Source organism: Gigantopelta aegis, chromosome 2 (assembly GCF_016097555.1).
Source record: "Gigantopelta aegis isolate Gae_Host chromosome 2, Gae_host_genome, whole genome shotgun sequence".
Lineage (NCBI taxonomy): Eukaryota > Metazoa > Mollusca > Gastropoda > Neomphalida > Peltospiridae > Gigantopelta > Gigantopelta aegis.
The window spans coordinates 34,526,903-34,554,328 of NC_054700.1; the positions used below are offsets into that span (position 1 = coordinate 34,526,903).

Consider the following 27,426-nt stretch of genomic DNA (forward strand, 5'->3'; position numbering starts at 1 on the left):
TGCACAATAAAAACAACAAAATATCTTAGTTTTTCAAAGTTTATTAAAAACTCTGGACTTTGTAAATATATAGGTAAATATACAAATGTTTGAAGTGTACAGATTCTTTGCACATAAAATTCCACAATAAAACCTGTCGTGAAAGAACACTAGATTACATTTGACCTTCGATTGACATTGAATATGTACACCTGTTAAATGTATATATAGTGAAACCAGACACACAGGCGACCAAGTATAAAAAAAATCTAATTTTAAGGGGTATCTTTTTTAAAGACATTTAGTTATTCTATACCGATATTTGAAAAGGGACCAAGAAAAATCTCCCATTTTGAGGGAATTCCAGTTTACTGAGGGTCCTTTTTTGACAAGTTTATCAAGCAATATTTTACTGTGCCATATAATAGATCATCTTTCACTCAGAACCGGCCATTGTCGCCTACTGTCCCATATGCATGGCCTCAAAATTACACCATCCATGGAATGTCCCTGTGGCACAGGAACACAAGATCCAGGACATACAAGACTCCTATATACACCACTGAGAGAACGTGCTCTTGGCCAATTTCGATGCACTTTAGAGACAAGCTATGGGGAACCAAATGTGAACTGATCAACACCACAGTTCTTCAGGAACATACAAATCCTGATCTAAATTAAGAGCCATAACCAAGTGTTTGAATGCAGAAGATAAACTATTCATATTATTGTGCCTTTAATTCATCTTTAATAAATAAATAAAAATCACTCCAAAGATGTTCCATGGGTACCACTATGACCAATGTTTCACCTATTTAGTGTTTGTAATTGACTAATATCAGAAACTGAGGTAAACCATAACATAAAACTAAATGCAAAAGTTGACAAGTTGTCATGTCACCAGCTAAAAGTGTAAAATAATTAATTTATTACATTAAAGGCATTATTGCCATGCACATTACATGATGAAATAACATAGATGAGCAAGTTTGTCGGGAGTTTTGGATCTCAATTTAAATTTGGTCCAACAAATTTGTTTTGAACGTTTGGAGCAAAGCAAGGTCTTTTTAGTAAAGTACTTTTATCAACAGTAGCTGAAAGGTTGTAGATATTCAGAATTTCATTTCAAGTTATTTTATCTAATTAAAGCACATTGTGGTTTTGAGACAAAACGTTTGGACAAAAAACATTTTTGTACCTAATTTGGATCTGCTTATTTTGGGCACAGCATTTATTTCCTTAATTTTGATGTGATCTAAAATCCTGACTGTACTGGTGCAGGGAATGCATTCCCAAATTTTTTGAAAAGTGAAAAATGTGTTATTTTTCCTTTCTCAAATCCTACACGACTTCACTTGGCAACAATAACTGGTTCTCAGTCGTTAACAAATGCAGTTTCAAATATACAGAATGGTTTGGCCTGGGATTGTTAAGAGTGAACATGTACACAATGCAAAGGATGACACACGCACAGATCCAACCACCATTTTAATTTCTCTCATGATTCTCATGTACTTATATCACAAATTTCTGCATAATCTTTCTTTTTTTCAAAAGTGCATTACCTGTTAAATCAAAAGGCAGTAAATAGTGAATTGTTTTTAAAGCAGTTGAATGATTTTATTTCTTAAGGTTAGTGTTTTAGGACTATATTTTATGTTATTAGAGCTGGCTGGTGAAAGAGAGATGAAATTAGCAGGTGAGCCGTAACTCAGGTGTGCATTTAAAGCAGAGTATACCGAAAATACCGCTCAATATCGATATTGTACCAAATACCGTATCAATACAGAGGTAATTCACCCCAAAGATAGATACCGAAGCTGAAATTTTTAAACCGACCAGCTCCATCTTTACTTTGTTCCTGATTATTACTGGCTTTTGCCATAGCAGGGCAGTGTAGATAGGACAGCATATCCCAGATGTTGATATACTAGTAATAAAGTTGGACTGGAAAAGTAAAGTAAAGTTTGTTTTATTTAACGACGCCACTAGAGCACATTGATTTTTTATCTTATCATTAGCTATTGGACGTCAAACATATGGTCATTCTGACAGTTTTTTTTAGAGGAAACCCACTGTCGCCACATAGGCTACTCTTTTATGACAGGCAGCAAGGGATCTTTTATTCAGCATAGCCGGAACTTTATTAATGTGTTACAAATGGACATGTATTTTCACAAATATTCACATATTCAAAATGTTTTGGATTGATATTTGGACACTTGATTCCCAGCAGTTGTGAGGGATGGTGTGGGGGGTTGGGGGGTGGTGTGTGTGTGTGTGGGGTGGTTGTCTGAACAACTACTGTCTATTAGTAGAATATAGAGTGACAGGCAGAAAAAAAACAAAATTGTGATTAGGGGAAGCTATGCCTCCACCCATCCACGCCAGAGATTCACAGAACATAAATAGTCAAAATGAAAAATCTCAATTTAGTACAGAACCAGTCTAAGTAGCAAGTAGGTTAGGATTAGGTACCTAACCAGTTACAGAAATATATTTTGAAATATTGTTCCCTGTAAAAACAAAAAAAAACAAAAAATATGCAAAAACAAGATTTACTATACAGCACTTTTACACTCTAAGACAATAATGGCTACAAGATAACAGTGGAGTAAATATAATAAATACACAACTAATTACTACATATTGTTTGGCATCTCCCTTTGGAAATTGGAAAGCAATCTACTGCTTCCCGGATAATAATTGTGTTCGTTAGAAGTCGTGAATATTGTATTTTCCAATTCACAAGTTGTGAAGAGCATCTGTTTGGAAAAATAATCAGTGAACATAACTTGTAAATGGGGGTAGAATTTTCTGTCTCAATCTTCACAGGGAAAAATGGCAGAACAAACAAATAATTCGTGTAATTATGAGTTTGTGTGTGTAAACTCGGAGTGACAGTGCAGATTGTCTATAAATTGCCTGAACGCTCTGCACATGGTGAAGTTGTGTTCACAATTTGGAATCTGTAATTCACGATATTCACAAGCACGAAATGAACGCAGCATAACTTCAGTTGAGATATTTTAAAAAAGGAGGGCATTTCCACATATTAAAATAAGGAACCTTTTTAATGTCACTCTCATGAATAAAAAACCAAGTTTGTCAAGCACACAAAATTTACACATTGGTATAGTTCTTCAGTCTATTGCCGAATACTTAATGCATGGCTCGAACTTAACTGTGACACCACCGGCAATTGCCATCATTGAGATATAAATTGCTGTAGGTAGAGAGCATCACCGATGGCACTTTTGTGCTGTCGATAAAGCTCCTCATCAATGGCAAAATGTATATACCTGGTGTACATTATCTGCCAATATTTAACATTTGCACATTTAAAAGATATCTACATATAACAAGTTGGCCTTTCCTTCAGGTTTATTTGCTGCAAATGTCACTTTTTAAAAAACTGCCATAGGCAGGCTCAAAATTTCCATTGGTGGATTGTTTCATCCACGGCATTTAAAAAAAAAATTGCTGTGGGAGACACATTATTAAGTTCGAGCCCTGTAATGGCCAATTTCTCAAACTCGGTCCTTATAGCTTGACACAAGCAATTGTTTGCACTATCATGTGCTTCCATAAAACTATTTCTGCATAGGACAAAAACCTTTTGCCTCTTTACATGCTGATATTGTTTATTTATTGAAAATCGGAATTTGTATATCGAGAACAATTGCTCTCCTAATCTTCACTACTGGCTTAATTAAAGTGAACTGAAGATCACTCTCCTGAAATGGCACACGATAAGTAATTATATGAAGTTTGCAATAAATTGATTAAATTTTTTTTATTTCAAGGTGATCAATTTTCAGAAAAGTGTGGAGGGGAGCAGAGGTGATCATTCACGATTTCTTGGCAAAGATTGCTCCCGAGTAATTTCACAAGAGCTGTTTCTTACTCCCGATCAATTTTCAAATGATAAGCACTTTGAACTAGTTGATTTTTAACTGGTTTTCGGTTAAGGGAGTTTGGTTCAGTTTGACTTTGAAGGCAAATATTTACAGTTTTAAAGAAAAAACCTAAAACTACACTAGAAACCTCACCACAAAACTACCACTACACAACACCTTAAATCATCATAAATCATCATAAGTATTTGTTCAAGAAAATCCTACATATATTTGTGAGATAATCCTACTTTGTAGGTTTTTTTTTATTGTTTATTGGCAACACACTAGCAGAACCAATAAAATGGGAAATTTGCAACAGTAAAATCAACAATCTACATTAGCAAACTTAGAAATACAATAGGATTATGACAATTCTAATTTCAGTTGTTTCTTTTGGGTTTTTTTATATAAATTATTCAAGTTATGACACATTTCGACTTTTAAAATTTGCAGATTGTAAAACATTGGTTTACAATCTCCGATGTGAGCAGTGATCCAGTGAAATTTGTTCTTACCAATGTGTCGAAGTAGAATATGAATTAAAGTGGCCTCCTTGTACATGGCCCACATAACTATCATATATTATCTATTATCGATGTACAATCAATCAAACACTATTAAAAGGATTTTAGGTTAGCCTGTAAACAGTCACTCACCTTGCCATTCATTGGTCGTTAAAGGTTCATGTACAAAAAACAATCAAATTCTCAATGTTTGATAAATTAACATGACAATAAAAATTTCAGAGAATAACAATTTCAACAACCATGTTTACATTTATATAGGTAGGCCTATAGTTCCAACAAGAATATTTTCAATCCTGAGATAAAATTAGACCACATTGATTTATTATTTTTAAACAGAAAGGCTAGAAAAACATTTTGTGAAATGCTAATTTTAATCAGAAAATAAATGGTGGAAATTGAAAAGCACTTTGCATGAATAATACGATATAAATTTCAATTTTAAAAACTTAATTTTTTAAAACTATTTTATATCAATTTTATATATGATGTTTTCTGATAATTAAATATTGGTTATTTCAGTGTAGACATTGTTGGCACTAATTTCTTAATATGAATAGTTAAACTATGTTTTAAGATGGAAAGAACAATCTTTAACTGGCATCAGAATTAGTTGAGAACGGTCGTTCATGTCAAGAAAGTTAAGAAAGTTGTTACCGGTAATGGTATTTTCATTATGCACAAAATGTATAAAACAAAAACTACAGCCCCTATATTTTGATTGTTATTCAATTTATAAAACTCTCATAACCCATAGGCCTGTGTTTTGTTGTAACCTGTAAACTAGATACTTATTTTGATGCCTGTTTAAGATAGAAAGCAAAATCTGTTTGTGAAATTGATTATCAAAAAACATATTGTATATTTTGAGTGGCAATTGCCTTTTAATCCCTGGTCAATTTTGAGCCATATCACAATTCACAGGTCGGCCTATAAGTGAATATATTCAACCCTGAGATGAAATTAGAGTAACCTGATGTATTTATATTTTAATAGAACCTCACACTTTCTGACAAACTGATAAAAGACTACTCTATCAGAATACACTCATCATTATCCTTGACATTTGCTTCTGCCAATTTACAATTTCTTCCTTCCTGTACAGCTGGCACACTGATATTTTCTGAAACAATGGGCCTGAACACTTCTGGAGGAACCAAAGGCTTTTCGACACTATCAGGAACATTACGAACCAATTGTACTGGAGAGGTTATTGCTGGCTGTCTTGCTGAACCGACGAAGCTTTTCACAGGTTTCAACATCCCTACTGGAACAGTTGGCAACCTTTTGACACTGTCGGGAACTTTACGAGTCATTTGTACCGGAGACATTATTTCTGGTTGTCTAGTAGAACCGACGATAGTTGGCTTTATGACACTGTCAGGAACTGTACGAGTCATTTGTACCGGAGACACCATTGTTTTTTGTTTTGTTGTACCGACATGGCTCATTACAGGTTTTAGCATCCCCACGATCGTATTAGGTCGTGGTCTTGGTGAAACAAAAGAAGCCGGGGCTGAATCTTTCGTAGGGGAATCGGTAATGGTAATACACAAGGGATTCGTTTCATCATTCGCACATTTCTTTGTGAAGTTGGTGATTGACCTCTGGTCAGTACGAACACCTTTTACCGAGGTCAAAGGGGCCAACGTCGGTTTTTCTATTTCTTTAAAAATTATTGGAGTGTTCTTTTTTGCAAAATCCATTATTGAGCGTTGGTCTTTTGAAACAGGTTTGTCCAGCATTTGCCCAGATTCCAAATTTTCATCACATTCCATCTTCGAAGTGGTTTCGGGTACATTCTTTGGAGGTTTCGAAGTGGTTTCGGGTACATTCTTTGGAGTTTTCCTACCACTGTTTTCATCATTGGTTTTCAGCTGTTTCTTGACATTAGAAACATACTGCCAGTTGTTTGGCAACGAGATGCCCTGGCAACCATACTGTTCAAGAACACTATCATGAACAAACCAACAAATCTTTCTGTCTTGTCGTCTCTCTCTTGTGGCAATTGAGGCGATCTTCATTTCAACTTGCCTTTTCGAAATGGCAAATACACTGTTTGTTTCTTGAGTTTCATTAAGGTCGGTTTCATCTTTATTTTTATCTTCTGTCAATGACAAGTCAAAAGTGGTGCTTTTGTTGGGCGAGTCATGATCATCGATTTCCATGGGTATTTCATCAGAGACTGGTTTCGGGTTGTTCTTTTGTTTCCAGAACCAACGGAATTCCTTGACCAGCTTCTTTATACCGAGGGTATTTCCATGAACTAGCTGAATAAGATATGGTATAGCTGGAAAAAGGAAAAGGACATTTTTTTTTTTAATTTAGGTAAAGGATATAAATGGAAAACCAGCACATAATTTAGTTAGTGGTTATTAGGATAGGAATGTTTGTTAAATGACATCCTAGCACATAAGGACATCACAAAATAGTATGCAAACCAAAAAATTAGTGAGTGTATATATAAAAGAAAGTAGCAAGTGTTTTTTTTTTAAAGAAATGTCAGAATTACCATGTTTGACATCCAGTAGAGAAGGATATAATCAATGTGCTTCAGTGGTGTCATTAAATAAAAATAAACTTTAACATGTGTATGTCCACCTTTACAGCTACCACACTTTGATCTGTCATAATGATCTGTTTAACAATCAAAATACATAACATGAATTAGATCACTTGCAAAATCAAGTCTAAACGTAACCTTTTTGAATCGGGACCATTCCCATTTTTATTATCTTATCCCTGATAATAGTTGGCCATATCAGCACTCAATTTTTACAGTCGTCCAGTTGTCTGTGATGACCTAATATTCAGTCGGGCAAATTAATTCTATGATACTAGTTGCCCGTCGGATGACTAACTTTTTTTTACACCAAACGGAGAGTTGTGTCCCATAATAATATGCAGTTTCCTTGCCCACAATTGCTTTTAAACTGTCGTTATCTAAAGTGTCAGTCAATCAATCGAAATCATGTGGGTTTGTTTGCCACTCGGAACTCCTTGGCCGATTCTGTGAGACATCAGGAAAAAACGTAATCAGCTGAAGTATTCCAAATAGGAAACATTCCAGTGTGATCGATTGGAACATAGAGCGCATTCGATTGGATCCAGTGTCCTGTGTTTTATCAGACTCCATTTTGGATTCATCCACCTCTTATCTCTACTTTTTTAGTCACATTTGGATTTACAAAAAAAATAACTGAAGTGTGTATCAATGTGTGTTTTGAATTTTATTCTCGTCTTTATCATTCCCAAAAAATTTGGCATTTTCAAATTTTAAATTTCTAATACAAAACCTTTTAAAATATTAAAAAGTGATGTATTTTATTGTCAGATAGCAGATATTATATTTTATAGTAACAACATATTAATTCCAAACCTGTTGGTTGCTGTTTTATTGGAATATAAATATAACTATTTTGAAAAGATGGATGAAATCAGGACAACCTCAATGTGAACCCATACTTGCCCTCCCGGCAAGCAACCAAAATCCCAAAATTGAGCACTGCATATGATATAAAAACTGAGAGAACTTAAAATCAGTAATTAATGCTGGTTTTAAAATGCACCAATACTGATACATAAATACACAAAGAATGACCGTTTAAAGCCAGTGCAAGTTACCAACCTTCTTCAGGAACTGGTTTCTTCAAGCCACTTCTGTTGAGAGTTCCACCCTCGGAATCTCTACCCAGAGACACTTCATCATTTACCAGAGATACTGGAACAACAGCAACCATGCACACGGCCTACAAACACATTTCAGTTTTTAATATTATATTGAAATATTTATTCACGATTGTGCATTAATTTTTAAATTTTGTTTAACGACACAAAATTTCAGCTCAATATTTTGAGGCATTACAAAAAAAGTCAGGACTTTTTTTATGTATCTCCTAAGTTCAAGGGGCATAACTCTGTCAAAAATGGATAAATCATGAAAGTAAAGTTTGATCTGTAACTGTACAATGTGAAGCTATATATACAAAATTTCAGCACAATATCTGGAGACATTGTAAAAAAAAACCCCAAAAACATTAAGAAAACTATATATGAGGCAGACTGATGGAGACGGAGGCAAAACCTAGTCATCTCCGGTTGGATCAATAGGGGTTTAAACACAGAAAATACAAAGAAATAAAACACACCTAATAAACAAAACCAATTTGGGTTTTTTAAAACAAAACCAAAAAAAAAAATGTTTTAAAATAAAATTAAAAACATTAAAACCCACAACCCTTAGATCTCTATTTATAAAACATTGTATGTTTATCTCCAAACCTTAAATGTTTGTAGTTTTTGCATTTTTTCCTCGACTGGTGTCTCTCCCTCCCAGAAGCAGCCAATGACAAGGGGAAGAACGGGCTGACACTGTCGCTTCATCTCCGCCTCCCAGGCTTCCGCCTTCGCCATCTGTCGAGCTTTCAGAACCTCAGGAGTTACCTAAATTGACCACCACAAAATATGTAACAGTTAACTCTTTACATAAAACAACTGCTTATTAATTAATAAATTAAAATATCACATAAAAACAGGGATCTGTTAAAAGCATTGACTTTGTGACAATCTGGTACAAATGATTAAGTTAAATCCAAATGAAAGTAATTGTGGATCAAAGAAACAAAGACGTCATACCGTGGAAATTAAAAAAAAATTAATAATTGACATGTAAGGGTCAATATTGACTAGAGATTTATTTTGTTTGGCCTTATTAGCACAAAATAATTGCAGTTCTTTCTACATCAAATACATGTTATCTGTATGGGAAAGACTTTATTAGAGCCTTCAGCCTATTTTAAAGTTAACGTTTATTTTGTTTAAGGATACCACTAGAGCACATTAATTAATCAATCATCTGAATAGAAAACCTGCTACTCTTCCATTAGCAGCAAGGGATCTTTTATATGTACTTTCCTACAGACAGGACAGCACAAACCATGGGGCACTGGTTAAAAGACTAAAGTCATTAGGCATAATAATATTTAAGTTAAAATTTCTTACTTTAGTAAATCAGTGGGGTTTTTTTGTTTGATCAGCTATAGAACAAAATTAAGTTTTTGTTTTGTTTTGTTTTCTTTTTTAAGTAAACAAGCATCATGACAATGCTATTTGATCATACCTCTTCATCCTCCTCGCATATTTCATCCTCTGACAAATACCCGTGAGGCACCATCCAGCCGTCTTCTTCCTCTTCCTCATCCTCCTCTCCTTCCTTCTCTTCTTCACCCTGCACAAACAATGATGGAACAAGTTACAAGATGTAAACAAATATAGTTAACTCCTAACATGTCGAGTGCAAGATCAAAAACAAGTTGCTGCCACAGAAGCCATTTCAGTTAAGTAGTACAAAGGTAAATAATATGGACTTTTTAAAACGGGAATGCAAATAGCATGGCCTTTGATATACCAGATGCAGAGTGGTTGAAAAGAGAATACAGAAACTTAAAAGGAAATTGGACAGTATATACACATGGTATTTCATGAACAGTCATGAGGCAATGGTTTGACTGGGGGGAGGGGGGGAACTGAGTCTGTTGGGATCAATCGATTTTGAGATCTAACAAATCTCTGGCAAACACTTTACCACCATTAAAATGAATACAAAGAATGTGCAAAGGGAAACAACCACACAATATATTGCATTCCAGAACAAAGCTCACTGCACAAAGATTGAACCATGCCTTGTTATGTAGCACACTGTAAAGTTTTTAATAACCAGGGTTTTATTTTTTAATTTGACTTTACGCCCATGGCTTTGACTTTGGGAATTTTAGCGTTGTTTTATTTTTAAAATTGGGAAGTTTCAGTTTCATTTCAAAAACATTACTACACATGTACTTGTATTTATTCAAATTAATATATCCATTTTGTATTATCAAACATTAAAGGGGAGGGAAGGGGCGTTTCTCAAGTGTTACATATCATTTTTAAAATGTACTTTTATATAATAAAAATTGGGAATTAAAAACCGACAGCCTTTGAAGAACGGTGGGGAATGGTGCTGATTGTCAGTCTAAAAACATAGCTAATAAAACTCTTATAACTAAATTAATACAACAGTTTTCTAGACTTTGTTAAGGAGCACACTAAAGTTTTCAATAAAATGTAAATTGATACCAATGTTTTCCAGACTTTGTTATGCAGCAGACTATAAAGTTTTCAATTATAGTGTTTTCCCTAGCTTGTTTTTGCATGGTGCAGCACCATGCTTTCAGTAGTCTAGTGCCATCTCGTCTTAATAAGCACCATGCTGCCTTGAGATTAAAGAAGCCTTTTTCAGGAATTAATTCTGAAATTGCCTTTATAAAACAACAAAAAAGGTATTACTAATTAATAAAATATGCCTTTTATATCTTTTGCCATTCATTTATTAAAGCAAACACATAAATTATATTGTTTATTTCAATTAATTTTTGTCTATTTTTAATGAAATACAAGTGCCCGAAAATGGTGAAAATGCCCCAAAAATGTTTGGTCTACCATTTTTTGCCAAATTTCTAGGGAAATTACTAAATAACTGTAAATTAATACCTCTGAGTTTTCCAGACTTTCACCAGGTTCTTCTTCCTCCCATTCATCATCACTGTCCACTTCATAATCAAAGATTTTCTGATAGAAATGTAAATAAAAAATCAGTAAGTATGAAATTAGGATACTTGTTATCACAATATGACCACATTTTAAATAGTTATTAGTACTTTGGTCAGTCCTCTTCGTAATAACCAAAAAAAAAAAGAATTAAAAATAAAATATGATCTTATCAAGTATGTTCCTAATTTATTAATTCAGCTTACACATGCTTTTTTCCTTTCTTTTCTGTGCATACCCCAACAAACCTAAAATAAATAAGAGACACTACTAGAGTAAAACTTACATCATCCTTTTTGAAAGGATTCCGTGCTGTTAACACTTTACTCTTCTTTCGCCAAGTTCCAAAATACGGAGGCCGATAGTTTGTGTGAAACGACAGGAATTTGGCCGGGTATGTTACTTTCTTCACATCTGAAGAAACTTCAATAACGTCCAAGTCAGCACTGCTGGGCTGGCTTCTACAAGTTAAAACATAGTGTCAGAAGTGATAATCCAGGTGAAAAGTTAATTTACACATACATATAGCAGATTAATGCTTTTATATCAGGACAGAAAGGTAGTTTTTGACACATCAGCGGTAGTTTTGTTTGTTTGTTATTTCCAAATGAAAATCTAAAACAGCATTAAAAATATATGCCACATAAATCTAGTCCCCAAGCTTGTCAATATGAAATAATATTGTGCTTATAGCTTAGTTAGAATTTAAGTGTGTATTTCTCTATGTATAAATGCATACACATAAGTATGTACATGTTAAAAAGATACAGCAGATTCTGTGTAGGTACAAGTTTGCTTGATATATACTGAACCGCAAAAGAAACGTCAGTTGGATTTTAAGTATCAGTATGTTTATTTTTTAAATGTACGAATACGTGAGTGGAAACATCGGACAAAGTTAATTTTTTGCACACTTCTGCAACAAAGGTTGGGGAATGTTTCCTAATAGTTCTCAGAAGGGCATTTAACATCGCAGGCGTCAGTTGGGTCGTTGCAAGTCAATACCTCATGTGGCTTCCACGAGCGTTGACCACAAACACACATCTCCTGTACATGGAGTGAATAAGGCGACTGATAAAGGCCATTGGAATCGCGGCCCATGTCCTGAGGAAAGCTACACTCAGATCTGTTGCAGTTATCAGCCTTGGTCGCACTTCATTGAGTCTTCTTTGGACTTCGTCCCACAAGTGCTCTTCGCCAGACCCGTACTCTGCCATCTGCCGTTGAAATTTAGAATCGACTTTCATCTGAGAAGAGGATTCTTCTCCATTGCTGATAGCGCCAATGTTGACGAGCTGTGGCCCACTGCAGTCATTCCTGTCGATGCCAGTTTGTAAGAATAGGGCCGCGAGCAGGACATCGACAATGGATATTGTTGGAGGCCAAGCGGCAATGGACCGTGTCGGCACCGATGAGTCGTTGCTGAGTTCCAATGGTATGGCAAGCCGCCTAAGTGGTTGTGGTGAAGCAGTCTTGCAGATGTTGGCGCACAATAAAGCGATCTTGACGTGATGGGGTGACTTGGGGACGACCACTGCGCGAGCGGTCGTTGGTGGTGTTATACCGATGTTGCAGACGGTAGATTGTCCTGACATTGACGTTATATGCATTTGCAACGATCTGTGCACTCTGTCAGGCTCTTATTCTTCCAATAGCTTGTTCTCGCTGGTTTCTTGATAATCGTGGCATGGCGTTGATACCGAAATGACAAATGACAGGCTAGCAATCGAAGTTTGCAGTTATACCCATACATACCACGCAGTGCACAAGCATTTTGAGATTTCCAAGAAATGACTGCATCTTCGACACACGTTAGTTTTTAAACTGAGTGTTCGTTTCGGTGAATTGTCCAAGCTTTATTTGAATCGATATGTCACAATGTGTCACAAAGACATGTAGTAGAATGAGGAGAGATGCGTTTCTTAACCTTCTGACTACTGCAGGCGAGATATCTCGCCCGACGTCACGTCAGTCGATATACTGTACACTGTATACAGTGCATTCCCCAATTCATATTTCCCGCCGTTTTGCACATGACACTCACCGGAAACGGAAATATAATTAAAGAAAAAAGATTTTTTTTTCAAAATGGCGGTTTTTGTTTTGATTTTTTCAATTGAAAATACCTTGAAATTTTGAGTTCAAAAAGTGGTTTTCGGCAAGTATTTTCGCTTGACAACAATGGCGGCACGTCACGGTAATTTTCAGGGATCAATAGCTGATTGTAACAGCTAATTTGATAATAAATTTGATCGTTTTACCAACAACGAAAATTACCAAATATTGCAATATGAATCTAGTTCGGGTTTTAAAAACAATTCTGGTCAGAAAACTACTGTTATCGGGAATAATGGACATAAATACTGGACAGCTGGCCACAAATGCCCGTAAGTAAACGCAACTTTTTAGATTTTTTGCCTAATTTTAATCACCATTAGTCGATCTAAAATAATAAAAATTACAAAAAAAAGACACGAAAATAATACTTACCGATTCATATATGAACTTTATTTCATGTATTTATGAAACATTTAAGTGAATATATATGAGTAGAAATTATAAACTTGTACTCACTCAACGTGGTTTTTGTTAAAAATTAATCCAGTAGTCTAAAGGTTAAATAAACCTAATGAAGGAGTAATTATTTCTTAATTTTTATTAGCATTGGAGAAAATGATGTTTCTTTTGCGATTCAGTATATATTTTTAATTTAACTTTCAAAAAAGTATCATAGGGCAAGGTTAGCAGGATAAATGAAAAAACCTTTATGATCACATTTAGAAGGAAATGGTTTATTTAACGACGCACTATGATCATATTTAGATGAATTTAAAAAAAAAAAAAACCTGAATGAAACAAAATGGCTCACGGTAATTCTGTTCTGGAATCCGAACCACGCTTGTATCCCTTTTCCTTGATATCACTAATATATAATTTGTCATCATTCTGAAAAAGACAACATGGTAAAAGTTGCTGAAAATGTAGCACAGTTAAAAAGTTTTTTGTGCAGTTTTTTTGACATTGTTTTTTTGTTAAAACATTAAAGATATAAAAACAGATTTTCCTTTATTCTAAATTTAAAAAAAGTTTGAAAATTTGACATTGGAACTGGAATTTTTGTTCAAATTTTGGCCCGCCCAACCCCACCCCTCCAACCTTTGTAGATATTTTGCACATCAGATACATGTTTAAAAAGCAGTTCATAACATTTCCCGACACTTACTGCTCAAAACGATAGTCATACACTATATTTGTTATTACGCTACCTGTGACTGCAGACAGTCATCCAGATGTACACGTTCTTCTTCACCAATCTTTCTCCGCTGAACTGGAGCCAAAATCATGTCAGTCTTCACTTCAAATGGCATGAAGAAACTTGAAATCACTTCTTTGGGCTGAAAATAGAAGATATTATCTTTAATATTTGGTTTTGTTGTCTCTGCTTGGCTGTCTGTCCCGACTACACACAGATTACCAGATACAAGATAAGTATTTTTCGTGCATGGTGGCTCTACACAAAACCAATTCCCACTGATGACGATGTTAACATAAATTTCTCAATTATTTTGGTTTTAGCAACAAGACCATTCTTTTCCCTTTTTTTTAAAAGGAAGAATTTTAAACAATAATCTGATAAAATTCCAAAATGCATGAATCCTATTGTAGTTTTGTTACTGTTGAATGACTCAAACAATACAATATTGTTAATTCAAAGTATGAAGCAGCTTATTGTAAATATAATAATCTGTAATTAAGTTAGAACCTTTTACTTTAAAAAACCCAACCCAAGCAGCTTCACAAGTCACAACAGCTAGTAAAGTGTCATTGCCAGTTTTATATGACAAGCCTGTTTGAAAAAACAGTTTAATTTGTTTTATTTAACGACACCACTAGAGCACACTGATTTATTATCATTAGCTATTGGATGTCAAACATTTGCTAATTTTGACATATAGTCTTAGAGAGGAAGCCTGCTACATTTCTTCATCAGTAACAAGGGATCGTTTATATGTACCATCCCACAGACAGGATAGCACATACAATGGCCTGATATACCAGTCGTGGTGCACTGGCTGGAACGAAAAATAGCCCAACGGACCCACCAATGGGAAATAGATCCTAGACAGCTTACGCATGCCTACTGGGAAATACAAATTCAATGAAAAATATGAGGTGTGCTTATCATTATACAACAAGCATTCTGAGAGTACTGTTAAAGCAATACATGTCCCTACCGGGTCCAACAAATTTTCATATTAACATGGACTCAGTTGATATTTTCTATATTAAAAAACACTTGACGAATCCTCTATATATATATATAAAATTTCAGGTCAGTATCCTGAGCCATTGCAGAAAAACGTCTGGAAAAGTATATGAGGGACAGACAGGCAGACAGAAAGCCTTGACAGAAGGATGAAAACGAAACCTATAGCACTCTCCTGTTGGACCAGTAGGAGATTAATGATAATCTATGATTGTGTTTGTCATGATAACGTTCATTGCATTAAAATGTTCTGTTTCTCTAAACTGGTTCTGACTATATAATTCAGAAGACATTACAAGTAATTTACCTTTGATGTGACAGCTTTCTGCTTAATAAAAAAAAAACTGGAAAAAGCCTGTTGTGCCTTCTGCTTCTTTTTTATCTGAAACGTGAAACAACCTCAAAATGTAATGCATTAAGTAATAGTAATAGGAAATTAAATCAGTTAAAGCCACACGCCCTAGTTCCATCCAGCGAAAATAAATTATAATTTGGTTAATCTACAAACCTGTAACACACTTAGATCACGTTTTTATCAAATGGAGTGAAAAAGCAGGTTTTATATCGATAAATACCATGGGAATCCCCATGTCCCAATTGCTTGAAATAATTTTCAAAGTTAGTATTCTGATGTCACCTGTAGATGTCGCTCGAAGCACAACAATGCCTACGTCACGACAAATTTCACAGAGTGCGCACAGACTTGGGGTGCGTTCCTTTCACCTCTCCTGGACATGTTCCAACTGTTCTGTCCTGGTTGTATCCCCTCTCCAGATATTGTAAGACAGCAAAATTATTGGTTTTAAGGGTTTGTAACGTTTGGTATTGAGACACTTACTTGTCTGAACTTTATTGTTACTGAAAATGTTCACAAACTGAAGACAAATTTCACAAATGAATAACAAGCAAACGACAACAAATCGGATGTTGATTGCGCGAACCGTGCACGAGAAAACAAACCGAACCAAAATGATAACGGTCACGTGGTATACCAACGTCTGTGACGTTTACACAGGAAGATTCCCTCTAAAAATAGATTGGACCTCGCTTGCTTAACGTTTTTTTCTCGAGTGCACGCGGTTTTTAAGAAATACAAAAAATGCATTTCGTGGTTTTACAAACATCAGAATTACCAGGATTACCAAAAAGCACTTCAGGTGAATGGAAATGTGTATTCTAAATAATAAAATGTAAGTCAAGTGCAATTTTATTTGTGAAAAAATGGGTTTAATAGCGAAAAACAACGCTGTAATGGTTAACAACTAGCCGTAACTAGGGCGTGTCCCTTTAAGGCTATTAGCACAAAAACACTGAAAACAGTTATGTCATCAAACTTTACAGTGCTCAAACTTAACAATGGCAATGGTTTTATATCTGATGTGAGAATTATTGGCTAAAAATTGCAATAGGTGAGCATTTTGCCTATGGTAACATCATTTCAAAATTGCCATAAGTAACAAATTGATAAGTTCCCATCCATATTCTTATTGGAGATGATTTGAATATATGAAATATTATTAGACATTTTTAATGCATTTTGCTAAGAAAGAAGCATTATGTGTTACTTCTCGAGGTATTTCAACATTTTAACACATGGTAAAAATAATCTCTAGAGTTTGACAAAGGAATCCTGATCTGCCATGAAGTGAGAACTTAACTAAAACTCCATTTGAATGTGAAGGAGGTCTGAAAAATTATCAGACAGACACATCTCGGGAAGAAAACAAAAGTTTATGATCTATTCCACGTCCTAAAAGATTTAAAATATAGCAGTTTTAAGTTACTATTAGTATGGCATTGACAAATTTTATTTTATAAGGAAATAAGCAAACAACAATATAAATTAGATTTCAAACGATAATTAATAATCAATACTTTTTCTTCTTCTTCTTTCTGTCGTTCTTCATCTTTTAGCCTCTTTTCTTCTTCTTTCTTCCTCTTTTCTTCAACCTTAGCACTAAAATATTCAATTGGTACATTATCAAAAGAACCCTAAAACAACAAAAAAACAAGGGATTAGACAGGTAGGAATAGGAAGGTTACATGCTAGACCTTATAGGTAGTACTAAACCAATAACTTCCGATTGGATAAAGGTTCGAGGTGCACCCAACCAGGATTGGTGATATATGCGAGTGTTGGTTGTAAAAAAAATTAGTTTCATCTGGGCAAAACATGCATGTACTTTTACTTCATCTAGTGCCACTGTGTCAAGTAGCCTTGTGCTTGAAACATGTATGGGGTACCTGTGTAAAAAAAAAAGTATTCAAATTGTTTGCGGAACTAGGGTAGTCAGACGCTACTCATTATCTCTGAAATGAGCAGCCTGACCCCAATTTTTTCTGATTCACTAAGGGTGAGGTATGGTAGTATTTATATGATTATCCATGGTGTATATGATGATTGATATGCTGCAGGTGATAGTTTTAGCCACATGTTACTATTGTCATCTATGGGATATGTTTTGGTGGTATACGTACCCTAAAAGTGTCAAGGATTAGACACTCTAATAACAGATTACGTCATCACTATTGTTACACTCACTCTAACATTTCTTGTTTTTTCTTCTTCTCTTCCTCCTTTTGTTGAATCTTCTCCAATCTTTCTTGTTCCATTTGCGCTTTCTTTTCCAAGCGTTCTTTATTCTTTTTCATCTAAAAAAAAAATATTGTTTTGTTGAACGACACCACTAGAGCATACTGATCATCAACTATTACCGTGTATTAGCCGACTTTTGAAGTCTAGAAATACTTTCCAAAATGAAGTCGGCTTATACACGGAGGCAACAAATTGATTCATAAAATTCCGATCAAAAACACTCCTGACCCCGACTTACAAATTTAATTGCAAAATGACGATGAAGCCCGGTGGCAATGTGATGTCTGATGAATGGTCAGTCTAGGATCGATCCCCACTGGTACCAACATTGTTAAATAATAAATGTTTAAAAAGTTTGCTTTATTTAAGGACACCACAAGAGCACATTGATTAATTAATCATTGGCTATTGAATGTCAAACATTTGGTAATGAGTTGTAGTCATTAGAGGAAATCCGCTATATTTTTTCATTAGCAGAAAGGGATCTTTTATATGCACTTTCCCAGATAGGAAAGTACATATCATGGCCAGTTGTGGTGCACTGGACGGAATGAGAAAAAACCCCAGTCAGTTGAATGAATCCACTGAGGTGGTTTGATTCTGCAATGCAAGCACTTCGGGCAAACACTCAACTGACTGAGCTAAAGTTTGCCCCACATTAAATAAAACATTCCTTTCTTCTTTCTATAAAATAATGATTTTGAGAAGGTGAATACACTTCAGCTAAGTATACAATATCTACCCGAACACATGGCACAATATTTCACACAAACCGTTTTTGTGATAATTTATCAGTTAAGTAACTTTAAATTCATGCAGACTGCGAATCGGAACTGTTACCGAATGAAAAGTGGCACTCTTTGGAAGATAACCAAGCTCAATGTAAGTGATTACATTACACCAATAGAATTTATGTACACAGACAATCAATTACCCAGATAAAAATCTGTTACCAAAAACGGTTTTTCTCAAACCTTTTCTTCTTCTTTTTGTGCTTTTTCTGCTTCCTTCATTTTGATCTTTTCTAACCGTTCTTTTTCACGTTTCTGAAGTTTTTCGAGACGAGCTGCCTCACGTTCTTGTTTACGAAAGTCAGATATCTGCCAATCAAAATGAGATGAGTTAGCATAGAAACGTAATGTCTTTATCTATGTTAAAGAAATGTCTTTATCTATGTTAAAGAAATGTCTTTATCAACAAACATAAGTCACAGAGCTTTTTATTTCACCAGTTACTAAGGGCTTCTAGATTATGGTAGCCCCACTCCCATGGCTAGTGATATTCAATGCTGGGCTAGTAAATAACTACTATTGTCATGCCCAACGGCTAGTGAAAAAAAGAGGGTCAAATATTGCAGTTAAGTCTACTTTGTAAATATGAATATCCTGCCACACCCAACCCCCAATGTTAGTGTTTTTAAGCTCTATCTCCCTCTTTAGGTGGCATATCTGATTATTACCGGTACTATTATTTAGTAAAATTGTGTTAACTTAAAATAAAGTAGGGCTAGTGAATTTTTAACCGTAGCTAGTACATTTTTAAAATCACTGTTCCCATGGCTAGTGGAGTTTATAAAAATTCTAGAGGCCCTGAGTTACTGTAATAAATACTGTGTACAAAATAATCAAACTTAACACAAAAACAATACAGTTGTATGCAAAACTCCTTTAGCAGAAAAATCTAGTGTACTCCATAGCCACGTCTTATAACATTCCTGCACTTAAGAAAAATCAGGTAGTGAAAGAAATAAGCGTACTTTTTCATTAGTCAGCCAGATAAGTACATCTAGAAATCTACTTGTCCACCAATATTTTAAATAACTGCATGGACAATATTTTTTATTGGTGAAAACGAAACAGCATTATAAGTTTGTACTTGTTAACAGGACCACTACTAAGGCACAGTTTGTTAATCAGAGTAAATTTTCACTTGTCAGGATAAACAGACAAGTACTTATTTCGAATGCTGGAACCAGTCAGACCCAAAAGAGAGGGTAACTGCAAATTAGTATACAGCAATCAAGCAGGGGCAGGGTGGCGTACCCTCTCGATATAATAGAAGCCACTATATAAGCCACAAGTCTACCACTTCGATTGGTACAAAATGGAAGAAAAACTAAACAGAGCGGTTGGTAGTAGCTATACCCCATACCCCCTCTACAATGGCATTTTGACATCTACTAATTCAGCTGAATATAATATTGCAATAATAAAACTTCAAATGTCCATTTGTTGGAACATGTCTTTTTTTTAATATATATTCTTAATTGCAACTTTTATTTGCTTTAAAGTTGTACTAATTTAAATGGATAAAAAAAAAAATTAATTCAAAGTAAAAAGCAATAATAAAACTTCAAATGTCCATTCGTTGGAACATGTCTTTTTTTAACATATATTCTTAATTGCAACTTTTATTTGCTTTATAGTTGTACTAATTTAAATGGATAAAAATAATAATTGAAAGTAAAAATAAAACTAGATAGTTGAAATAAAGCTGCTGCTTAGAAGCGTCTAGATTAAATGTCAAATAAATGTGAACAGTCAGTCAGAAAAATGAGGTCATCTGTCAAACTGGTGGTTATATTTTTTTTAAACTTGTCATCGGAATTTTAACTCATAATTGGCAACTGGACTAGTACTGTCTACACCATAAAAATAAAGCCAGAGCAAAAGTTACAACAGTGGATGAAATGACCATATGGCTGGCTATTTTTAGAAGTCTGATATAAGCTTAGGTAACCACTATCACACAAAATATATATCTGGTATTGTTTTTAATTACTTTGCGACTCCTTGGTTTGTTTTTAGGTGTGGAGGTTACAAGTTTCGGACTCTGTTTTATGCTAGTTGTAGAGGTGGAAAGTGTTGTCTCGCTGAATGACTCATCACTCTTAGCTGAAGTGCATCCCGAGGAATCCAATAAACTTTCATCAGGGCAATCTACATCAGACTGGTCATCTGTAATATAGAAGATTATAGCATTATTAACATGGGGGTATTCCCGATTTTAAAATGGTAGAGAGGACGGATGTAGCAATAAAGTGGATCTAACATGGTCTATTTAAAACATGGGTAAGTGCAGCAGAATTGGGTACAGGGCTCATAGTTTGAAAAACACATTTAATTCTTCTTGTCCTTAAAATACTCCAGCTTCCGTAATGATGTAATTTTCTGCGTGAAATAGACGACAAACATGTGTAAACGCACGAATGGTGTAACTGCTAGTAGCAGATGTAAACCTACGATGTTTAGTGAAATGGGCCCCAGGTCTGCAGAATATATGACAAATTATTTAATGGTTTAACCATTAGGATACTGCATAACATTGCGTTCATTTTGAAGACTTGCTAACAACTGTGACCACTAAAGCGATAATAAATTTGGCTTTTTTTTTTACCAACAATGAAAATCCTAGAATCAGGGCATAACATTGGATTCTTTCAGACAAACGATATGTCGTTCGTGTGCTTTTTGTGTTTGCACAAACAATTTTCTCCAGTGGTTCAGATACAAATGAAAAGGTTAACCGGCAACGATAATCAAATGAGAATCTAAGATGGGCGATTTTCGTAGCTTTTCTTCAAATTCTTATCATAAATACTAAATTATTATTATTATTTGGTATGCTGTGACTAACTTGAAAGCTACCATTTACATTTCAGCACACTACCCCATCGGTTCTGTTACAGGGGAGTACTTGTTGGCACCAAATAATAGTCTGAACGAAACAGGGATTTCCCGGAAGCTTTGAGCTTCCGGGTCTGAACGGAAAGACCCGAAGTTCTGCGAATCCTCGATCGATCCAATCGATGCTGTAACTCAGTGTTTCATCATGTTCTAATTTCCACTTCGTTATTTTAAAGTCCCTTATTAAACGTACTATTTTCTTTGCTGTGTATGTCATATTTTAATAAATTGATTTAGCAAGGGTTGTACTTGTTTTCATTACAATACATGTTTCAGAATTAATGCATATATTTCAACGTAACCACACTGTGTATGTCATATTTTAATAAATTGATTTAGCAAGGGTTGTACTTGTTTTCTTTTACAATACATGTTTCAGAATTAATGCATATATTTCAACGTAACCACACAGGTGTCAAAAAGTAAATAAATGTACAGAACTTGCTCTTAGTCTACCATCCGCAAACTCTAGACAGAATCGGGATTCATCTGTGAACAAGACTTCGTTCCACTGTCTAAGACGCCACTGCTGATGAATCCTGGCCCACCTCAAGCGTTCTGCGACATGACGTCGTGTTAATGGAACCCCTACTACAGGGCGACGAGCTCTTAAACCAGCGTCATGAAGTCGATTTCGAACAGTTTGAGGGTGAACCATTGTGCCAGTAGCCAGTCGTAAGTTGTAAGTCGGCCGCCAACTTGGGAGCACCTTGGAATCTATGGCGGCATGATGACGTCAATAAATACTGGTCCTCTCTTTGCGTTGTCGCACGTGGCCAACCGAAGCGACGTCTGTCTTTTACTGCTCCAGTTTGTTGCAAACGATACCGTAGACGCAGTATTGTCGTCGGGTGGACATTAAAGTGACGAGCAACGTTCCTAACACTTTCACCAGCAGCAAGTCTACCAATGGCCTCATGGCATTGGTTTTCGGACATTGATGGACCTCAGAGTCCCATGGCAATTTTCACACAATTTTCTTTCGTTTCACATTAGATACAGGTCTGCCAGTTGAAAATCAAAGCTTATGCTTAATCATTCCACGTGATTTTCATGTTATGTGCGCACACAACATTTTCAGACTGTGCACGAGCAAAGACAGGAAGAGGAAAACTTTCCAGAAAAAACTGATTGACAATCGAACAGTATGCTGGGGTAAACACAGTGATTACTTGCATTTCTTTCAAAATTGCAAAATGTATACATTATGATCAAAAATGCAATACTGCAATACTTTTTTGGTTGAGTATATATATCAACAATGTATCGTAAACTGCTGTTCAATGCTCCTTTCACGAGCTCAGTTTTAGCGTAACGTACCAGACGTTATGAATACAGCTCTTAATAAGTCGTGACGTCATTTGTAAACCAAAAGCCGATATGATGTAAAAAAAACAAAAAGGGCATTCCCCAAATAAACGTTCCGGTCCAGATTGCACATGTGCAATACAGAATATTTTATTGCACTGTTTTGATGTCTGTATGTTGTGGAATGCCAAGTTATATTAGCCAAAACACGTCAGTTTACCTTTTCTGACGAGCGATTATAGTTTTTGCACGAACGATCCGTCGTTCGTGTCGATATTGGTTTTGCATAACCGACAGACAAACGACAAAATCGTTCGTGCCAAATTTTATGCCCTGCAGAATAATAGGATATGAATCGTAGTTGTTGGGGTTTTTTTTAAAACCCACCTGATTGTTAGCAAAATAGTGATTGAGAATAATGGCCATACAGGGCTAGCTCTGGGTCAGCAGAAAATTTCGCCAAATTATCTATTAGACTACCAAATTTTATAAATATCCATTTTTTTGTAACAAAATTTCAATTATTACATAAAATCATTTCACCAAATTAAAATAAAATTAACAAATTGTTTTTACATTTCGCAATTGGCGAATTTGGTGAGTGCCAGAGCTAGCCCTGCCATAAATATGAAGAATCTGGCCACAAATGCACTGTGCCACACAAGCAAGCCCGAATTTATTGATTGTTTGCTCTAAAATCCCACAAAAACGTGACTTTTTTTAAACATTGTTCAAAACAAAGGAGGTAAGTTGCAACACTTGTTTGATGATAAAATGTTCAAATTCAATCAAATGGTTATTGGGTGTCAAACAATAATTTTATTTGAGTAGTCAGGGAACATGCAGTTCAGTATCACATCGCGATTCGCTGTGCAAATTTCAGAGATCACTTCAGTTATAAAACATCAAACAGTACTTCTAAAAAATATTCAGTTGACTAGAAATCCATTTGATTGCATTTGAACATTTTACTATCCTTTGAAATTGTTATTAACCTTTTCTAATTTCTAACAAAAACCATGTTGAGTGGGGTACAGGTTTATAACTTTTTCTAACATATTTTCATTTAAAAAGTTTATTAATACTGTTGCATAAAAATAAAGATTTTGAAAACAAAATGTCCCCTGTATATACATGTATAACATTAATGTTAAATAAAATCAAACCTTCTTTATCATCCTTCATGCATATTATATCATCATGTGTCTCGACACATGAAACGTTTTGATCAGCTGAAGTGCTGGGAACGCAGTCAGGAATCTTGGGTTCTTTCGTCTTCTCGGTTGAATTCTGGCAGTTTTTGTCTATAGTTGTTTCCACTACGGTACTTACAGATTCTGAACTGGCCATTTCAACACCACAAATCTGTTCCGTATTAACATCTGAGCAAGTAGTATCATTACTAACAAGCTTCTTGCATGGTTGTTCAGTTTCACAGATTTTGATTGCAGTATCTGAAGAAACGGAAACTGCAGTTGTAACTGTACTGAGCGATTCTGCAAGATCTGTACAAGGCTTAACAAGGCTTTTACATGACTGACGACTTTCACAATTTTTGATGCCTGTATTTACAGTAGCTGAAACTGCAGTGCCAAGTGTACTGAGCTGCTCTGTAGCAAGACCTGAACAAGGCGTAACAGATTTCTTACAGGAGAGATCACTTTTACAGGTTTTGTCATTAGCATTCAAAATAGTAACGGTACTGACTGGTTTTGTAACCACATCTGAGCACGGTGTAACATGGTCTTTATAGGGTTGCTCAGTTTTATCCCCTTCGATGCCGGCACTCACAACAGCAGCTGTAATGGAATTGGTTTCTTCCGTAACATATCTCGTACACGGTGTAACAGGGTCTTTGCATGGCTGCTCAGTTTTACCAGTTTCAATGTCAGTATTTACGACAGTAGCTGTAACGGTACTGGTTTCTTCCGTAATATCTTTTGTACAAGATTTAACAAGCTTTTTAGATGACTGATCAGAAACAGACTCATCAGTCTGTACATTTCCAGATTGAGCCGGGACAGCAGTAGATGCCCCTGAGCCACCGATCTTCTCTAAGTGAAGACCAGGATCTTCCACACACTCACTCAACTCACTTTTATCTCCAGATTCTTTCAAATGAGGAATTTTAATAACAGAATTTAATTTGACAACTTTGTCAATCTTATCGGAATCAACCGGTTTATCCAAAATCAAGAGATCACCAGTTGAAGATGTTTCTTTCGTACTTGAAACGACCACTACTCTGTCTTCGTCGGAATCGGTACAATCAATCACTTCATTTGTAGACGAAATCTCCTCCTGCGGCGACTTTTTAACAAACCGTTCCAAAAGGTTTGTTTCACTGGCCCGTCTCTTGTTGGCTATCAACAGAGGCTGGTTGTCTGCCTCTGAGCTCGAACTCACCTCATTATCATTTTTATCATCAATCAAAATATAATGATGTTTGTCTGAGTTAACTGTGTCACGTTTTCCCTTCTCCAACAAACTTTTATTTGCCACTTTGTCAGTAGTGTGCTTATCATGCTTTGGTTTATCTATTAACGATTTGTTGATGATTTTTGGAGTCTTGGCACTTGGCGACTCCGGGTCAGATAATTTTCTTTTTTTGGAAGCCTGTGGTGACAAATTCTTCGACATCTGCACTTTTGAATCAACTGGATGAAATGGTAACCTTGCTGTAAATTAAAAAGAAATGAATGAAAGAAAGAAATGTTTTATTTAACAACAAACTCAACAATTTTAATTATGATTATATGGCTGCCGATCCACAACTTACTCTTCTTAATTAGTAGCAAGTGATCTTTTATATATGCACTACCCTACAGACAGGATAGTACATACCACAAACATTGTTATACCATTTGTGAAGCACTGGCTGGAATGATAACTAACCTAAGCTTGCTGTAAATTTCAAAACTTAGAACAGTCCCTTTAATCTTACATTAAAAACAGATTTTTTCTTCTTCTAGACGTGGCAGTTAATAATGGTTTAAATCACTTTTTTATGCCTTCTTTGTACCTTGTTTTAATTTCTTTGTTGGTGGCAACTCATCTTTTTCAATTAATATGATGGGGTCTTTTTCTGAAAATACAAAAAATATGGCATTTGGGATTAGAGAATTTATTATCTTTCTAAAATTTATTGCTAACCCACAGGCTAGGTTGTGGTACACACACAATTTTTTCAGAAAATGTTCCACTATCCCAAACCTCCCTTCATCATGTGCGGTTTATTTCTTTTTTCTCTGAGGTGCATGCCTCCGAACCTTGTAACAGATTCGAACCCAGTGTTCTCGCTAGGTGAAAATTAAAGGAGGGCGGCCACACAGCACCACACCCTTCAAAAAAAAAAAAAAAAAATTAATAATAAATGGGGGGGTGGGGGGTGAGGGTGAGAGCTTGGTGGTTACTATGTTGTTTAGTGTTGATAGACTTTGTGCAAAGACATACTCCTTATTTTGATTACAAAAAGTTTATACGAAATACAAGCAGACTAGTCTTTTGATTGAACCGAAGATGTTATCGGTCTGATATTCACTGGCAGTTCCAGTTTTGCTGAACCAATCAGTTTTAATATTATTATTTTAATAAAGATTTCAAGATATACGAAAAACTAAATAGACATTAATTTGTGTGATCCCCTAATGTCGAAAACATTTTTTGGTTATTCCCATCTTCATCGAATGAATCGATCACTGTGATAAAATATTATCGTCAACTGATAAAAAGTAGTTTCATTTTTGTAGTGGTGGTGTATATATTATTTGGCACCCAAGATGAATGATTTTAATGCTAAACACTACCACTTCCGTTGATTTTATAAGCGGTGATATCCCCCCAGAATTAAAAGTTTATATGTTATAAAAACTGTTGAATAAACAGAATGACAGAAATGACAGAAAGTAAAAATCATCAGTTACAATCAATTATATCTGTAACTGAGGACAAAATATCAGACGACAGTTAGTGGAAACAAAAAATAGAGTGACCATTCTGATTACGTGACAAATTTGGCGCCAAATAAGTGGGGGGTCTTCAGTCGGAGATTGCCGAATCCATAATTTTGTTTAAATGTTTTCATTGCTCAAATAAAATATAACTTTTATTGTTTGTATTAAACATACAAATGGATACAGGTATGGGACAAAATAGAGGCTGTTAAAAATACTATTAAATTATGTTACGGTAACTGTCGTAAATGTTTCGTCAGTTGCTTTTTCGTACACAACGCGGCTTGTTTCCTTTGATGTCCAGTGTGCATGTTGATCGTTGGGGTTTTTTATGTGTGGAAAAAAGTGTGCATTTGGAAATAGCGGAGATAGGTGCTGAAAAATAAAGAGGGACGCAGAAAAATAAAGGAGGGCGGAGAAAGTGAAAGGAGGGCGGCAAAATGCAATAGCAGGGCGGGCCGCCCCGCTTAAATGGAGCAGCAAGAACACTGGAACCTTCAAATGCACATTTATTTTTATCCCCCAGAACATCACACCAACAGTGCCCCCATGCCCACTTTCAAATACATTCAGGGGCCATTCCATGGTAATTATTTAAGACATGACATTCGGACTCTTATGATCTC

The 27,426-nt window shown here is 35.3% G+C and overlaps 1 protein-coding gene across 1 annotated transcript in view; it reads right to left on the minus strand.

Moving 5' to 3' along the window:
- Positions 1–25: 25 nt before the first annotated feature.
- Positions 26–27,426, minus strand: part of LOC121384338 (chromatin assembly factor 1 subunit A-like) — a 30,929-nt gene continuing 3,528 nt past the window's right edge. The window contains exons 2-16 of the mRNA XM_041514689.1: positions 25,870–25,932; positions 24,014–25,525; positions 20,635–20,810; positions 18,828–18,953; positions 17,800–17,909; positions 17,133–17,214; positions 15,565–15,639; positions 14,257–14,385; positions 13,860–13,936; positions 11,277–11,451; positions 10,934–11,011; positions 9,522–9,629; positions 8,684–8,845; positions 8,031–8,151; positions 26–6,692 (exon numbers count right to left, since the gene is read on the minus strand). Of these exons, the coding sequence (XP_041370623.1) occupies positions 5,431–6,692; positions 8,031–8,151; positions 8,684–8,845; positions 9,522–9,629; positions 10,934–11,011; positions 11,277–11,451; positions 13,860–13,936; positions 14,257–14,385; positions 15,565–15,639; positions 17,133–17,214; positions 17,800–17,909; positions 18,828–18,953; positions 20,635–20,810; positions 24,014–25,525; positions 25,870–25,932 (4,256 nt within the window). The 3' untranslated portion in view covers positions 26–5,430. The remainder of the gene's footprint in view (positions 6,693–8,030; positions 8,152–8,683; positions 8,846–9,521; positions 9,630–10,933; positions 11,012–11,276; positions 11,452–13,859; positions 13,937–14,256; positions 14,386–15,564; positions 15,640–17,132; positions 17,215–17,799; positions 17,910–18,827; positions 18,954–20,634; positions 20,811–24,013; positions 25,526–25,869; positions 25,933–27,426) is intronic.